This window comes from Cryptotermes secundus, unplaced genomic scaffold (assembly GCF_002891405.2).
Source record: "Cryptotermes secundus unplaced genomic scaffold, Csec_1.0 scaffold813, whole genome shotgun sequence".
Lineage (NCBI taxonomy): Eukaryota > Metazoa > Arthropoda > Insecta > Blattodea > Kalotermitidae > Cryptotermes > Cryptotermes secundus.
Genome location: NW_019735471.1, coordinates 26,236 through 43,650, shown reverse-complemented (window position 1 = coordinate 43,650; position 17,415 = coordinate 26,236). Strand labels below are relative to the sequence as shown.

At 40.4% G+C, this 17,415-nt stretch overlaps 2 protein-coding genes across 4 annotated transcripts in view; both read left to right on the top strand.

The window, feature by feature from the left end:
* Positions 1–9,415, top strand: part of LOC111869420 (aldo-keto reductase family 1 member B1) — a 10,313-nt gene extending 898 nt beyond the window's left edge. The window contains exons 2-7 of one of the 2 annotated variants that reach the window (XM_033753418.1): positions 2,326–2,493; positions 2,835–2,951; positions 4,634–4,789; positions 5,745–5,954; positions 7,176–7,324; positions 8,815–9,415. In XM_033753418.1, coding sequence (XP_033609309.1) covers positions 2,326–2,493; positions 2,835–2,951; positions 4,634–4,789; positions 5,745–5,954; positions 7,176–7,324; positions 8,815–8,857 — 843 coding nt within the window. In that variant the 3' untranslated portion in view covers positions 8,858–9,415. Of the gene's footprint in view, positions 1–2,325; positions 2,494–2,834; positions 2,952–4,633; positions 4,829–5,744; positions 5,955–7,175; positions 7,325–8,814 lie in introns of both variants that reach the window. The other variant, XM_023860938.2, reaches the window with a different exon arrangement.
* A 2,947-nt stretch (positions 9,416–12,362) lies between these two features.
* The window catches only part of LOC111869422 (aldo-keto reductase family 1 member B1), a 10,745-nt gene continuing 5,692 nt past the window's right edge, over positions 12,363–17,415 (top strand). Inside the window, exons 1-3 of one of the 2 annotated variants that reach the window (XM_023860940.2) lie at positions 12,363–12,511; positions 14,924–15,091; positions 16,825–16,941. In XM_023860940.2, the coding sequence (XP_023716708.1) occupies positions 12,446–12,511; positions 14,924–15,091; positions 16,825–16,941 (351 nt within the window). In that variant the 5' untranslated portion in view covers positions 12,363–12,445. Of the gene's footprint in view, positions 12,512–13,547; positions 13,657–14,923; positions 15,092–16,824; positions 16,942–17,415 lie in introns of those variants that run through there. The other variant, XM_023860941.2, reaches the window with a different exon arrangement.

Sequence of the window (17,415 nt, the reverse complement as noted above, 5' to 3'; positions counted from 1 at the left end):
GGGGGGGGGGGGCACACGGTAACGTAGTGGTTTAGGAGCTAGCTACAAGCCGGAAGTTCGCGGATTCAAGTCCAGATGAGGTCATTGGATTTTTTTTCAGATTNGTCCCAGTAGGGGAAAGATTTTTTCTTTCCACTTCGTGCAGACCAGTTCTGGGCCCTACCCAGCCTCCTATCCAATGGGTACCAGGGGCTCTATCTTCGGGATTATCGCGGCTGAGGCGTGAAATTGACCACTCACTTCCAAATGGTGCCGAATACATGAATCTATATATCCACTTCCCCATACGTCTTCATGGGTTAGTGTATAATTAATTAAGCAGAGACACATCATGTTTATATATATATATACGAGTATACCCTCGGACATTTTCGTTCAGATGATGTCTCTAAGAAGCCGAGTCCTACTTCAGTAGTGAATAGTCGTTTAACTACTCGATACTTTCCTAATGTATTATGTAAGCCGAAAGTTCATTACCGTGTTCACAAGAGCCCATCACTAGCCCTTATCATGAACCAGACAATCGTTCAAGTACTAAACAAATTAATTTCGATTCAGAATGACTTCGCAATTTTAGATACGTATACTGAAAATAAACAGGGACGCAAGAATCAGTCTTATCTGGAAGATAAATATAATCTTAAAGACAAGACACTTGAGATAAGGGTCTGGGTCCACAACAATTTCTATAGCTCTGTAAGTTGCATACTCAGCGTAACAGCCCTGAATAATTATGAGCTGGGCGTTAACTTCGACGTCCTCAGACTTTAATTAGCATTCGTTATAATAATACCCCCCTCCTTGGTGTCTCCACCTTATCGTGGTGAGGGGGTTTGAGTATGCCAAGGACCCTGAGAGCTATACCAGCGGTAGCGTAGCTACGGGCAGGGCCTCCCTTGCTGGACAGGTCAAAGGGTAGGCATCAGACGAAGAGAGACACCAAAAACTGATGTCGGAAGCAGCGTCATCAGCAGCGACTTGAAGCACAGAGCAAATGATGCTCGAGATGGTTCAAGTTCGTATAGCAACAGGCGTGACCAGAGTGGTTTGAACGGCTGTTGTACTGCGATGTGGAAAGCAAATGGAAAAACTACCACATTATCACTTTTCCTGGATAGTCTCTTTCCAAAAACAGAAGATCGCATTAAGTGGAGAAACTGTTTTGGAAGAGACTGTGGACCTGTCGCCTGACAGATTACTGATGATGATGATGATAATAATACAGGTGACTTAAAAAAGTGAAAGCCCGGGACAACATAGTTTTAGTGACTGACTTCTGTTTCTATGACGGAAAAGGGGGGTTTTCTCCGCCAATTTGCCCAGACTGGTTTCTGGGACCACCCAGTCTCCTATAAAATAGTTTCCCGAAGAGCAAAGCTGACAGTTCACCTCATTCTGTTGCTGAGTTTATTAATGTGTAACCTCTACTTTTATTCTCTCCGTAAGTTAACAGTGATGTGCTTAATTAAGCACAGGGCAATTCCGAACACCGTAAAGCGATATAACTTACGAGGAAACCACGGTGCACCATATAAACACAATAATTGAGTTCTATCCTCAAAGGTGGATGTATGAAGTTTTCAGTAAATATTTTCCTTTTTAGGAATTCAACTCGGGGAATCTCTCTATATGGATCTCTAACCCTTTGGAACTTGGTAGTTTTTCATTTTCTTAATCCTATACACAGTCGGTAGGACTTTTTGGACGGGGGATCAGCCCCTCGCAAGGCCGCTACCTACAAGCAGAACAACACAAACACAGAATAAACGCACACAGACACCCATGCCTCGAATGGGATTCCAACCCTCGACTCCAGTGTCCAAGCGGGCGAAGATTGTTAAGGTCATAGGGCGCACAGCCACTGTTTCTTCTTAGCCTAGATGCCAGAGTTCCAGAAACCACGAGGAGTCCGTTTGAAATGATGTTCTGTTCAAGAATATGCCGCCACATAAACTCACATAAATAGGAATCTAACATCAGTGATTAGATCAACACAGCAGTTTCGCTTTTCCTCGAAGGCACAGTACTGAAACGTGAAAGAAAATTAAGAGTGTGTCTTCTAGTTTGTAACGACGTTCGGAGAGAATCCAAAGTTTCGGAGGAAAATGTCACTTCCATTTTCAGCGTCGAAGACTAAGCCAAGTGCGCCGCCTATTTCTGCTGGTTTCTTGCTGGGTTTTGAACCTAAAGATGGAGGCGATATGTTTCTTCGAAGAGTCTAGTTTTCTCTGAATTACACAGGGTTGCAACCTAACACTTCTCACCGTTCATTCGTAATGAGTATCTGTGTGAGTCTTAAAAACAATATGTTATTTTGTGTAACAGTCAAACCCAGGAGAAGCTGAGCAGATTGTTAAAGATGCTATCGACATTGGATACCGCCATATTGACTGCGCCAAGTTTTACGAAAACGAGAAGGAAGTGGGAGCCGGCATCAGAGCGAAGATCGCTGAAGGTGTCATAAAGAGAGAAGATATCTTTGTTACCAGCAAGGTACTTCCTGTCGTAACATTTTTATCACTTTCGATTTTGAATATTAGAAATATTACTGTTTTCCAAAATGTAACACCCGGAAATAAGATATTCTCACTGAGGTAATTCCTGTTGTGCCTCGGCCCATCCGGGCAAATGCTTTGAAAGTGCCTCATATTAAACCTCCCATATTTTTTCAGCTAATTATGAACTAATCATTCTACTTTCGGTTCTATAAAATCTGGCCTACTGACAGCATCAGTAAATAAATTACACATAAAAATAAAGTGGAAACTTGCTGTACATAGTGATGATGCATTATTCACACAGCAAGTACAGCTTTGAAACCTGCGGTGTTTCAGCTGTGGAACACGTACCATGCCCCTCACATGGTGGTACCAACTTGCAAGAGGACCCTCTCCGACCTCGGGCTCGACTACGTCAACCTTTACCTCATTCACTGGCCTCATGCGTTCAAGGTAGGCAAATAGTATTACACGTCGTTACGTCTGAACGTTTCTGAACATGCTGTATAACATATTGACTGCTACCGACTGATCTACTGATGAATGCATAAGACCAAACAGATGAAACCTGAAAGTTCTGCACACCAGTCAGACAAAGGAAGTGAAAACCAATCTGCCTCTGCAAGACGAGTCTCATAACTATTAAATAAGCTTACGATAAATTCCAGGTTTATTAAATAATCGTCATCTGGGAATAAATGACGATAAAATGCGTAGGCATAGAGCAATTGGGCCCATGTTTGCAAGGTCGGAAGGTAAGTAAAAGTATTAAAGAAGTTATTGATTCATACTAAGCAATGTCGAATTTGGTTCAGGTGCATTGGTTCATTATAGGCAAATAATAAATGAAGGTAAACTTATCCTTGTAACATGCCATTGAGGCCCATAGGGTTTTGAGACGTCGAGGCTCCCATATTTTCTCTGGATAGTCGGCTCAAAAATGGTGGTAAGATTGTCAGCCTTACGCGCCGGCCACCCTTACCCCCAGGAAGATTCCTGGCACACATTTCTGTTAGAGGCTTAGTCGACGCCAGGACCATAGTGCGGCTGGAAGGTTTAGGTAAATTGTAAATATCCACTTCATCTGGACTCGAACCCACGATATTCCGGATTGTAGCATAATGCTCAAACAAAAAGTTATAAATAATACTAATTATTTATAATTTGTTTCCTTGCGACATCACAACCTGCAGAAGTTACATGTGCAAGTGTGCATATTTAGGGCAAATTATTCTATTAATAAAAGTTATTTTAAAGATTTCTTGTGTGACACTTTTTCCATTTAATCGATCTTAATTCATGCAAGTTTAAAAGTGTATCAGCCATTTCATGCCTGAAATCATTCTGAATGTTCTAAAAAATTCAGTTCATACTTCGTAGAGAACACACTGAATGCCCATTAGAAACAGCAGCAGGTTAACTGTGTCTAAGGAACTGATCGCAGTTTATTTTGAGAAACTTATTACAGCCACAGGTGCACGCGGTAGCGTAGTTGGTTCAGGCACTATGCTACAAGCCTGAAGGTCGCGGGTTCCAGTCCCGATTATGTGGAATTTTCAATTTACCTAATCCTTCCAGCCGCACTATGGCCCTGTGGTCGACTCAGCCTTTAATAGAAATGAATACCAGGACTCTTCTTGCGGGGTAAAGGGCAGCTGGCGCCTAAGGCTGAGAACCTTATCGCCATTTGTGAGCCGACTGTCAAGAAAATGTGGGAGCCTCGTCACCTCACAACACTAAGAGCCCTCACTACCTGTTACAAAGATAGCTTTACCTTTTGTTACAACCATAAACAAAATCTGCTGGAAAAAGCAAAGATTTAAGTGTTAAAGCAGGTTTTATGTGTACTGATAGCTGTGGCTTAGATGTTAAAATATGTATACTGGACACAGCCGAGCCCAAATAATCCGAATATCCAAAAGTAATTCATTGTCAGTGAACGGAGAAGTTCATGGAGGTAGGCCTAGACCCACTGAGGCTGTAGTTCCAAGGAAAAATTTCGTTGTCAATACGAAAATATTTCTTTTTTCTGTATTCAATCATGTAAGCCATGGCTTTCATTACAGCTCTTGGCACACAGATTAAATTCTTTAATTATATTAACACTCAAGTCTTTAAATATCACGTGTTTTCAGGAAGGGGACGTATTTTTACCAAAAGATTCCTCGGGCAATATCATCTACAGCGATGTGGACTACGTGGACACGTGGAAAGAGATGGAGGAATGTGTTAAACAGGGCCTCACGAAGAGTATTGGCTTGTCTAACTTCAACAGTCAACAGATACAGCGGGGACTGGATATTGCTACAATCAAACCCGTCGTCAACCAGGTATATATATATATATATATGTATCTCATAATTTGACGTAAATAGAAGCAGGGAGATTTCGTGTCAAACGGATCTCATGCCTATAGGTTATCAGGCTTTGAATTCACTCTCAAACAGCGTTGGAAGACGTACGGTTTATTAAACGTATAAGTGAAAAGTTGTATAAATAATATTGTCATGAATAGGGGAGATTTTGTCCGTGACTTATAGATGGGTTCTGGATTCGATACTTTAATTTATTGACATTTTATACGCAGTACTCGGAACTATAGGCACTACAGCGCTATCGCTCATCTACACACTTTACAGTTCACCGCTACACACGCACTAGGTTTCTCAGTCTTCACTATTCGTATCCTGGCAACGGATTTATAACTGTCTCACTGTAAATTCAAATCACACATCCAATCTTCTTTTCATAGCCTATCTTACCATTATTCTGCACTCAAAAATATTATCTCGAAAGGATTTGATTTGTGCCTTCAAGAACGCACACAATACCTCCGTTATAAAAATTAATCTGAGAATTAAACAAAATTCGTAAATGTTCTCTCACAAAACGGTAATTAACTGAACGTTAAAGAAGTTGGAACTTATAGCTACTGCAACTAATCTTCTCAACGTCAACTTTATTTCCTTTGCAGTGTGTCACAACTGCTTTGACCACGTGATATTATATTGCAGCGTCATGTTGTGTATCTTAATAACTGTGGAGGTTCCTTCAACACAACGTAATGAACAGTTAATCAATTATATACGTTTAATTTATTTCACTACATATTTCAACCTTACTGGACTATAAATGTAAAATCAGCCCGACGATGGTCAGTTAGTCTGAAATATGCAGTAATATAAATTAGACGTGTATAGCTGATTAATTGCAGGACCTCCACACCTGTGTTGAACACGCCTGCAGGTAGAGTGTCACCCGTACTTGAACCAGACCAAACTAATTGACTTCTGCAAGAAAGAGGGACTCGTGGTGACAGGTTACAGCCCATTTGGGGGACCAGCGAGTATTGCTCTGACCATACCAGACGCCCCTGCTCCACTCAAAGACGCCAAGATAAAGGAACTGGCAGAGAAACGTGGCAAAACACCTGCCCAGATTATACTTAGATATCTGGTGAGTCAAGACAATTAGTCGAATGCATAGCTAAGTAAGTACTTCGTTATGTTTAACTTTATTCATTCTGGTCCGTCACTCTAGTTAATTATTATGAAATGATTTGTCAAAACCGTCTAGTGTGACTCAGTATATATTTATATAGTGCCTTTACTTGTTTCGGTCAGTTGTGACCATCTACTATCGGATAGAACGTAATACATATGCTTAAAATTTGTATAACATTTTAATTAAGTTAAAAAGTGTTTTACGTTAAAAATATGTTATTAAAATTTTAATATTTAAAATGTTGAAACGCTGAGGTTTGTCTCCATGTGCCTCGTCTGTCAAAATGGGAGATTGGGGTGTTATTTGTCTCAATACAAAACGAAAGGAGAAACAACTTGACAAAGACACAGATCCTTAAGGAAGCATATAAAGAAGGGGGGACAACGATGCCAGGACCTCAGAGGGCGGCAAATAACACCCAAATCTCCCGTTCTGGCAGAAGATGCACGGAGATACAAACCTCAGCACTTCAACATTTTAAATACTAAGAACATTAATAATATATTATTAATTTAAACGCCTTTTAACTTAATAATTAAAATTGTTATACAAAAGTTTAAGCATATATCACGACCTATGTAATAGTAGTTCTTCGCATTTTTTATTGCCTTTCGAAAGATGGTCACAACTCACCAAAACATGTAAAGGCACTTTATAAATATATACTGAGTCACACTGGACGGTGTTGCCAAATCATTTTATAATAAGTACTTCCTTAATGATAACACGTGCCATGTGTGTTCATTAAGAAATTAACACAATATTGTCACAAGGGTATAAGTCAGATATCTGAAAAGCATTTTAAATGCTTCGTGAACAATCGGAGTTCAATTAAGAACAGAAGAAGTAGGAATACTTCTCTTTGCCGTCAGGGCAAACTTCCTGTACAAGAAGCAAGTAAAGCTGTTTCCCCCAGGATAAAGTTAACGGAGCGTGAACCTGACTACTCTCTTCTATCTAGTACAGAATTTAGGAATGAATGAAACTATAGCTTAATTTTCCATACATCCTCATGGTGTGGTACTTAATTACATATGAAGATGGATTTGTCTTTTACATTGAATTAAAGCATCTGTAATCACATAAGATGTAAGAAATTAAAGCCTATTTATTGGCAAAAAAGGTGTGGCATATCAGATTACTCACAAAAAATAATACAATTTATTTTTACAGATTCAGCATGGTGTGGTGCCAATTCCGAAATCATCCAATAAAAATCGCCTACAAGAAAATTTTGATGCACTGAAGTTCGAATTGACACCGGAAGAAGTGGCAGAAATTGATGCTATAAACACGAACACCAGGATATGCATTAAAACGGAGTAAGCGCATTACATTTTAAATTGTACGAAATAATGTATACCTACAATTTGTGGTTCTTAAATGAAGGTTATGAAGATTTCTCTCTTCTATGATATAACGACATGTAGTACGGTGAAAGTCAACCGTTTGCTGCCTGTATCATATTGGTTTCTTATTTGCTTACTCTCCATTCATGAGGATGGAGGCGATATATTCTCTCGAAACGTCGGTAGACTTTCAACGGACTACACGGTTTTATATGGCAGAAGGTAGTATACAAAATGAGCTTCGCCGGTGATAGTTACAGGAATATAACCTTAATATTTTTTTTGCTAAATATCAATAATCCACATATACCTTAAAGTATCCATATTGTTTTGTTAAAGTGTCTCAAGTGTTGGCCTATTTAATTATTTTTCAATGAAATTTGACTGAGATCAATTTAAATTTTAAGGAATATAGTATTCAACATATCAAGAGACACACAAAAATTAAAAGTCTATTTTGAAAGTGAAAAGAAAACAACTTCGAAATTCGTAACTTTTATTAAGTTTAGTTTTACCTGAACACAAGCCTAATGGATTCAGTGGCGTGTCAAGTGCGCGTTAGGCTTTACAAATACGCTCATATATAAAATTATTAAAGACTAATTTCTAACAAAACTGGTACACAATAATAGCAATATAAAAGTTACATTTTCCTAATGACCCTGCAGATTATTGAATACCGGAGCACCTTTGCTAACGCATGTATTGATAGGCATGAAATTTACATATTCCTGATGAATACTATTTTCTTGGACGTGACAGCATGTAGTCTGTTAGTTTATCGGTATTTCAGAGGAACGTGTTGTCTCCGGGATAGCTCAGTCGGTATAGCGACCGGCTACTGGTTAGACGGCCGAGGGGTCGGAGTTCGAGTTCCGGTAGGAAAAAGAATTTTCACTTCTCCATGTCGTTCAGACCGGCTCTAGGGTCCACCCAAACTCATATTCAATGGGCACGGGGGCGCTCTTTCACCTGGGGTAAAGCGGTCGGGGCGTGAAACTGACCACTCACCTCCAAAGGTCAAGAGAATGTGGATATATAGATCCACTCCCCCATATGTCTTCATGGCGTAGTGTTTAATTAATTAAGCACAGGGACAATTTTATCTTTTTACGTGTTTTCTCCTTCTTCTGTGTCGAAAAGTAAACTAGACAACTTACAAAAACTGGACAGTAAGCACAACTTGGCTTTCTAATTGACCCACGGATGAAAATAATACGTTCCTCCGAAACATCGGTGAACTTGCAACAGACTACACGGTGTTAGATTCCAGAAGATAGCACTCTTCATAGACAGCGCCATGAAACCTAAAATCCTCTTTCCATCTGTACAAAATTTTACGAAAGAATTTCACCGTATAGAGGAATGGTTTGAGTCCTGCGTTCTGTTTTTACATCAATGTTTTTATGCTGCAAAGGAGTCGTATCTCATAAAAACGAAATATGTTCCTTCTTTAATTCTAGGTTGAGTGACCACAAGCACTATCCATTCAGCCTTGAATTCTGATCCGGCAACATGGATCCGAATTCGTCACTCATGCTGTACTTTCCTGAACAGTATCTACAATCATCCAACTTTATCCTAACTCAGGTTAATGTTATGAATTGTCGCATGAGTACTGAAGTGTACTGCGTCCATCAATATAAATTTTCTGGAACTGGGTTTGAAGTTAGGGAATCAATTGAAGTGTAAAGATAAATTAGAACAAAGCACATTCTGAAATCTGTAACTTCCAAGTAAGAGAAACCTACGAAGTAAGTAGAAATAGTGTAACAAAACACGGAGAATCAACAGAGTACATTAGCTTTTCTTTCTCCTAGAAGGAACACTCCAGCACTCAGGCGAAAAATGTAATTCTCAGTACAATATTTCTAAAAGAATATTCCGTCTTACATGGTACTAATGTTCCTGGAAGATTAATAATTTGGTTTAATTTCCCAAGAAATATATTTTCAAGTGTTAATTCAATTATTGTGACCTATTTTGGTGACTTTGAAGTTAATAAAAACTGTGATAAAATGTATATAACGTACAAGCATATAAATGAGATATGGAACAAGTTTACTTTGAAATTGTTATTTACTGTTGTTGTATTTTAGGAAATCACATTTGTGTCTATGAAGACTGCTATCTCTTGGGCTGTAAGGCAGTGTACTCCGTTAGAAGTTGGCCGACGTTTCAGAGGAACATGCTTGCTTCATCTTCAGGTTGAATTTCCATGATGGTTACTTTTCTAACTTAATCTTCAACCCTGAAACCATATGCAGCATGTCCCTCTGAAACGTCAGTGAACTTCTACAGGACTTCATGACCTTAAATCCCAGAAAATTGAACTCATCTTAGTTATTACTATCTATAATTGGTAGTCACAAGTTTGATCCTGTGAAGCGTGAAGTTCATTTAAATAGATTTTCTTTAAAAAATTCATAACATATTCACCCATTACGTGTCCATCATAAAAACCAACTAGTTCATTCATTTTAGAAAAAAATACCTCTTTATGAGTTTTATCTTCAAATATATAACAAACATCGTGTAGCGCTTGCAAGTCTATCGACGTTTCGGAAGCGACATATTCCTCTGAAAACTCAATTGACCTTTAAAGGATTATACGGCGTTATATCCCAGAAGATATAACTCTCAATAACCACAGCCGTGAGAAGCTCAGACCCTGATGGTGGTCCACGAAACGTCTGCAATTTCTAACCGACTGTCGTGACTAATACCCCAAGAAAATCTTATCAGTTTCAGACCTGTGTCATATGTAATGTTAATATCATTCTTTTCCAATGTGAATGACATTCTGTGGAGACGTACAAAGATTCCTGTATTGAAATAAACCGGATTACAGATTTACCAGCAGACACTATGAAGACATTACTACACACTAACCAGTGGACACTGTCTATTGCATATTCCTACATCAACGCATTTCGAATGGGACGTGCGAATGTCCCGATATTCGTTTCGTCATAGTCCGTGCATTCTAGAGCTCTATGAAACAAAAATCTGAGGAATTACATGTATGAAGTCGAAAGCCTCGTTTTATTTTAATGTACATATTTCATGATGGCGAAAATTCTTAATGGTTTGTCCGTAGGGTAATTCAGTGTGGCCATGATGTCTCATGTCTCATGTCTCATTTCTCATGTCTCATGCCTCATGTCTCATATTCAGGGAGGTACTCAGCTAGAATCCCAAATGGAGAGGTTATTTTAAATTTTAAATTTAAATTTTTTAAATTATGCCCCTTTTTCATATTTTATTCCTCATGCACATCACATTTCTTCCTTGCATGCTACATGCTCTCTTCATTCAATCGTCCCTCATGTGATCACCCTAATAACACCTAGGAAAGAGACAAAATTAAGAAGCCTGTAATTAGGCAGTTTTCTCATTTCTCCTCGCACTTTCTTAATTTTTTTCATTGGCATTAAAGCCCCAGTGGGCCTAGTCCTACATCCATGAACTCCTCCGTTCACTTTCTTTTTTTTTTTCTAAATCTTACACATTCGGTAGGAATCCTTGGGAGGGTGATCAGCTGGTCGCAAAGCATCTACCTGTACACAAACACAGAAAAACGCACACAAACAAACTAAACATCCATGCCCTGAGTGGGATTCGACCCCACGATCCCGGTTTCCAAGTGATCGAAGACAGTACACGCCTTAGACCGCTCGGCTACCGTGAACGGCTCTTTCTTAATTTTACGTTCATATATTCACCTCGGCGATTTGTTCTCAAATTCACTGAACTATGACATGAGATTTTAACATTTTCTTGGCTGTGAATATTTATACCGTGGCAATCACAGAGTCATAATCAGAGCCCGGATTTTGATGACCTGAAAATGTTTAAAAAATGACCTATAAAATGACCGAAAAAAATCCAGAAAAATGACCTAAAGGAGAAAAGAGAACTTCGCTTCCATGTTATTCACATTTCAGAAAACATATGAAGAAAAATTCCCTAAATGGCCAAAATGACAAGAAATACCCTTAAAAGCCCAAAAATTTTACAAAAATTACCCCCAAAATGAAAAAATTATCTTAAACCTAAAAATGTCAAAAAATGACAAAAAATTACCTATAAAATTTACATTTCTGTAAGCAGCAGCTCATATCCGAGATTTATATATTTGAGAGCATCGCATAGGATACAAGGAAAAAAGGATGACATGTCATCAAAATCCGGGCCCTGGTCATAATCGAGAACGCTCACCTTAATGCGAAATAGCAAGCTTCGCGCTCATGTAAGGTATTTTAAATATCGGTTTCAAAAGCTATGGCTGAACAAGTATTGGAAGAAAACCGACGATTACGAATTCTTTCAGAAATTAATTTTGTAACAAACACGGCCTGATCATGGGCTACAATAGCGGCTTAAATTTAAAAGCAGATCAAAACAAACAAACTCTGTGGCTTGAGTCAGCAAGCGGACTATACCGATAGAGCATCCGCCGGTTGTAGGCAAAGTTACTGCCAACTTAGCGGATAGAGGTTGTCGCGTGGCCAGCGTAACGAATCCCCACGGCCGTTAATCTCGGCTTTCTAGACCGGAGCCGCTACTTTTCCACTCAAGTAACTCCTCGATTATCCTCACGAGGCTGAGTGGACCCCGTTCCAGACCCACTACTTCTCAGAAAATCTGGTAACACCGGGAATCGCAGCCATGACCTCTGGATCTGTAGCCATGAACTCTGACCCCTAGACCAGAGAGGCGGTCATTTAAAGCAGATCTCTCGTTTCGAGTACTATTCTAGCTTCCTCGAAACTTAGATGACAAGTCCACAGTCTGATGAAATGAAGTTCTGGTCTATCCACTTTATTAACTTAATTGCGACTGAGGATTATCTGAGTATGAAGAGCATGCCTTATACGTCACTTAGGCGCTTATTTAAGCCTGAGATTACACAATAATTTAAGTAACAGACACTTACTGATAATCTGATAATCGATATCACCAGCTTGATTAAATGTTGCTTTGTCATTCGGCAGTATATATTGTGATACCACACGCACAGTCGCGTTTTTCAAAGCAACACGCCCAGAAAAATTTACGCTGAAGAGAAGAGCAGTTTTAACTGTCAAGACCATGGCACCAACTGTCAAGCTAAACAACGGTTATGAGTTTCCAGTCATTGGATTCGGCACTTACACAGTAAGTACTTACTCAAGTCCTTCCTTTCCTTTTTGCGAAAACCAAGGCCTCCTGTCTTTCGGGTTTCGGAATCTTGTTTACAGGCACTTTATGTGATTTCTTAGACAGGAGATCGGCCAGTAGTTAGGTTTGTATCTACTTGTACAAAATACAATACAAACTCAGAAAGAACGTGTGCGTCCATGGCCGAGTGAGATTCAAATACGTGATCCCAGTTTTCGAGTTGTAGAAGAAAGTACACGCCCTAGACCCAGCAGTCACTGTGACCATGTTCATATTCAGATGCTGTAATATGGTAGGCCGAACAGGAATAATGACGATTTATGATGATAACGATGATAAAGATATGGTAACTATTTGAATACAATAACACAGAAAAATTCCATGTTATGTGGGTCCCTTGTCACCACAGCATGGCACGTCCTCAGATTGCGGATGGAGGAGACGGCCTGCAGATAGGGAGGGTAGCTGCGAATATATTTAATAAACAGTCGCGGACAGCCGACAAGGGGTGGGCCTCCAGTTTGAGGTGAGGGGGGTGTTGGGGGTGGGACTAACAACTCCTCACCGTAAACAAAAATAAGTTTGTTACGAAAAATTTCAAGAAGTCTCGGATCTGGGCGGATTTTTTTAGATAAACGATGTAAGCGAAATGAAAATGGATATGAGATTTCGTACTTGGGATAAAATGGATCTTAGAGAGATAAGATTGGATGGTATGGATCGATCTGGCTCAGAATAAGGACCAGTGGAGAGCTCTTGTGAACACGGTAATGAACCTTCGGGTTCCATAAAATGTTGGGAAGTTCTTGAGTAGCTGCACAATTGGCAGCTTCTCAAGAAGGGCTCGGCTACTTGACCGAGTGAATACAGAAAATTAATTGGTAAACATTTTGTTAACAGTTCCACAAAGTTTCGCTAGAGTTCTCTCCATTCTCGGCGTTTCTCGTCTTTATATCTCTCTATATAATAAGTATTATTAAAATAACCGGCACCGCCTGTGTGACAAAACGTCGGGCGGTGTTTCAGCAGCACGTTCTCTGACATACACGTAACTGTCAAGCGAGTAGTCTAAACAATACTATGCAGGCGGACGGCCAGCAATGTCCCACAGCTGAAGATATCAACAGAATGAGCAGTCTCAAGTAATATTCTCAACGCCAGTTCTGTTCTTACTGATTTCCACTGGTTTCCAAGTTTCACCGTGCGTCGTAATATGCGGCGCTGCTGAAGGAACTTCATAAACTGGATGTTCAACAGATTCCAACTGCGCAACATCCTCTTTCCAGCGTCATCTTGATATATCTATTGTTTTTTTCCTTGTAGGTTCTTAATTCCATGATTAACTTCACATTCGCCTTTTGCTAGTCTCTCTAAAAGTTCCTTCCTTGTCTTCACTCATATTATCAACTTATTTTCAATATTAGGAACCAGGATAGCTCAGTCAACGTACTAACTGACTACGGGTTGGACGGTCGGAATTCGATCCCCGACAGACAAAAAAGATTTCTTCTTTCACAGCGACCAACAGAATGGTTCTAGGACCAACCCAGCCTCCTAACCAATAGGTAAAAAAGTAAAGTAAAGCTATCCCTGTAACAGGCTGTGAAGGCCCATAGGGTTGCGAGACCTTGAGAGTCCCATATTATCTATACAATCGGTTCAAAATGGCGGTAAGGTTGTCAGACTTACGCGCCGGCCGCCCTTTACCCTCTGGAAGATTCCCGGTACTCATTTCTGTTGGAGGCTGAGTCGACCCCAGAGCCATAGTGCGGCTGGAAGGATTACGTCAACTGAAAAAATCCAATGACCTCAGCGGGACTTGAACCCGCGACCTTCCGTCTTGTAGCATAGTGTCTCAACCACTAAGCTACCGCGTGCCCCCCCTAACCAATGGTACCGGAGATTAATCCCAGGGGTTAAAACGGTCAGGACGTAAAGTTGATTGCTCACATTCATATAGTGTCCATGACAAGAATGGTGAAGGTATATCTCCACTCCCCCATATGTCTTCAAAGTGTAATGCTTAATTAAATAAACGGGAAATTTTACATTTAGCTTATTATTATTATTATTAGTAGTAGTAGTAGTAGTAGTAGTAGTAGTAGTATTGGGATGAGTTGGGACTGAGTGCCTTGTACTACAGCCACAGATAGGCCTATTTTATCAGCTCCGATTAACGAAAGCAGAATGGAGCACTGGCAGAGCGATAATTGTAAGATGAAGACAGAAGTATTCGGAGAAAACCTGCCCCAGTTCCACTCCGTCCATTAAAAATCCTACAGTGACTGCTCTGGGACTGAAATCAGGCCTTCGCGGTGAAAAACCGGCGACTAACTGCTTGAGCGATGGCAGATAAGTCGATATTAAACTAGGTAGATCATCAGGAACATATGTATGTTCTATCAACAGGCCAACCCCGGAGAGATGGAGCAAGTAGTCAAAGATGCCATAGACGCGGGGTACAGACATTTCGACACTGCACTGTTCTACATGAATGAGAGCGAGGTGGGAGCGGCTATCAGAGCCAAGATTGCTGAAGGCGTCATCAAGAGGGAGGATGTGTTTGTCACTACGAAGGTAAGATTTCAAGACTGAAACAATCCCGTAAGACTTAAGGAACCCTATATTTTATTAAATATACGCAAAGATAGGGCTATTTAAAATATTTTGCATCATGGGGGAAGTTAAAACACCTTCCTTTGTGGCACCATGAATAAAAAATGCTACGCGACAGGGTTAGTATACTAAACTAAATAAATATTAAATATTTACCTTCTCATCCAATCAAGAAACACAATGAATCATTCTTTCGCTTCATTCGCAATTTGGAGTCCGTTTCACACTTACAATGTTACGTTTTTATTTTCCATTTAGTTTTAAAAAATTCATGGCAATCCGACATATCGTCTGAACTCGAGATTACTTTCACAGTCATTCTGCTTTGATCTACCTACCTACCTACCCATCTATCTATGGCTGTAGAGCCCTTGTGAACCTTGACGTTTTTTTTAATTTCTTAATCCATACGCAGACAGTAAAGCCGGGTCCAGACTTGTTGCGTATCCTTGTATCGTATCTCCGTTGCGTATCGTCCGATGCAACGCGACAAAATTTTGCGTCCAGACTTGTTGCGTATCTCCACTCCACTCCATTCAGAGTATATAAACAGAGAATCACAAACAGAAGAACGCACACTGGTGATGACTACACTCCAACTGTCTGGAGCTGATAAACAAAGCGCGATGCAGCCGCCTACACGTCCAGACTGGCACCACTGCAACCCGAGTAGTCCCTTTGATGCGACGGGAGAAGACCGCCAAGCGAGCGAACAGCCCGTTGCGTATCATTTTCCAACGGAAGGATGATACGGGGTACCGTCCACACTGATACGATACGGGGTTACGCAACAAGTCTGGACCCTGCTTAAGATGCCTTGCACGGCTCATCAGCCCGTCGCAAGGCCGCTACCTACTCACAGAATAAACACACACAGACATCCATGCCTTGAGTAGGATTCGAACGTGTTCGTGCGGGCGAAAACGGTTCATGCCTTAGACCGCGCGGCCACTGTGATCGGCATTCTGCTCTAACATGGCATCTAATTATTTGCATTACATATATAACATCTCATCTTGGAGTGAGTCCACAAAACTTACTTTAGAATGCCTGAACGCCTTGTCGGTTTCTGAGGCTTAAGAAGAAACGCCGTGCTAATTCGATCGACGAAGTCTTCCCTCCATTTTCTTCTCACCTCAAATGAGAACGGTTTCAGCAAACGAAGCGTGTCACTTGTAAACTGATTTTCTTGTTGGTGCATCTTTACCGTAATTCGTACGGAACGAAAGTTGAACAAAACTTACTGAACGATTTAGTTGAAAGAATATCACAGAACTCGTCTTTTCCACATCAAAATAAGACATCATCTTCATGGAAGCCTGCAGCGATATGCATACTTTTAAATTGTCGTCAAATCTTGAAGTGTCAACTAATACTATGTAACAAACTGACTTTCGCTGTTGCTGTTAGTTTGCTCGCAATAGATATTCAGAGGTGGACAACTGAATATCGAGCGTCCTGTAGACCTATTATTTTCTCCACATCCATTTGCCTGTTCTCACGAGACCGGACGGATTTTGACAAATTTTACTTTGATTAACTAACTGCGTTGTTTGTATCTGATTTCAGAGAGATGGTAATAGAACACGTGCTTAGTTCATATATTCTTCAGCTGCATTAACAAACAAAGAAATATATGGACTCTTTTAGATGTGAACAGCTTCTCAAAACTTGTCTTGTGCCATGTGTTACAGCTATGGAACACACACCACCGCCCAGGCGTTGTAGTTGACACATGCAAGAAGTCTCTGAGCAATTTGGGACTGGACTACGTAGACCTTTATCTTATCCACTGGCCTTTCGGTTTCCAGGTAACTTTCGTAGAAAACGATAAAATTAGAAACACAATCATACACCTGTACATACACAAACTGAAAGCAACGGCGAGCAAAATCTCTTAAATTATACAATTTCGTGTTAGCGTAACAACGAATTATCAAGAATTAACATGCAAGTTATTTAGTGCCCCACTGACAAGTGAGAAGTTTTTGTAAAACTTGAGGTTTTCACAGCGGTGACTGTGAAGAATGTCGCCTTATGGGATGTGGCGCTGGGTAAACCGGCGTTTCGGAGGGACGTGTCGCCTCCATCTTCAGGATAGAAAAATCCACGCGCGAGGAACCAGTGTGAACAGGTGGCTGCAGACTGAGCCACCAGTCGAAAACACTCAGCTATATAAGAATAAGGGGAAAGAAGAGTGAGCTACATGGGATTTCAATAGAGAGGAGAAGAGAAGAGTCTGTAGAGATGGGCGAGCAGGTAGCAGAGGGCGGGCCAGAACCGGT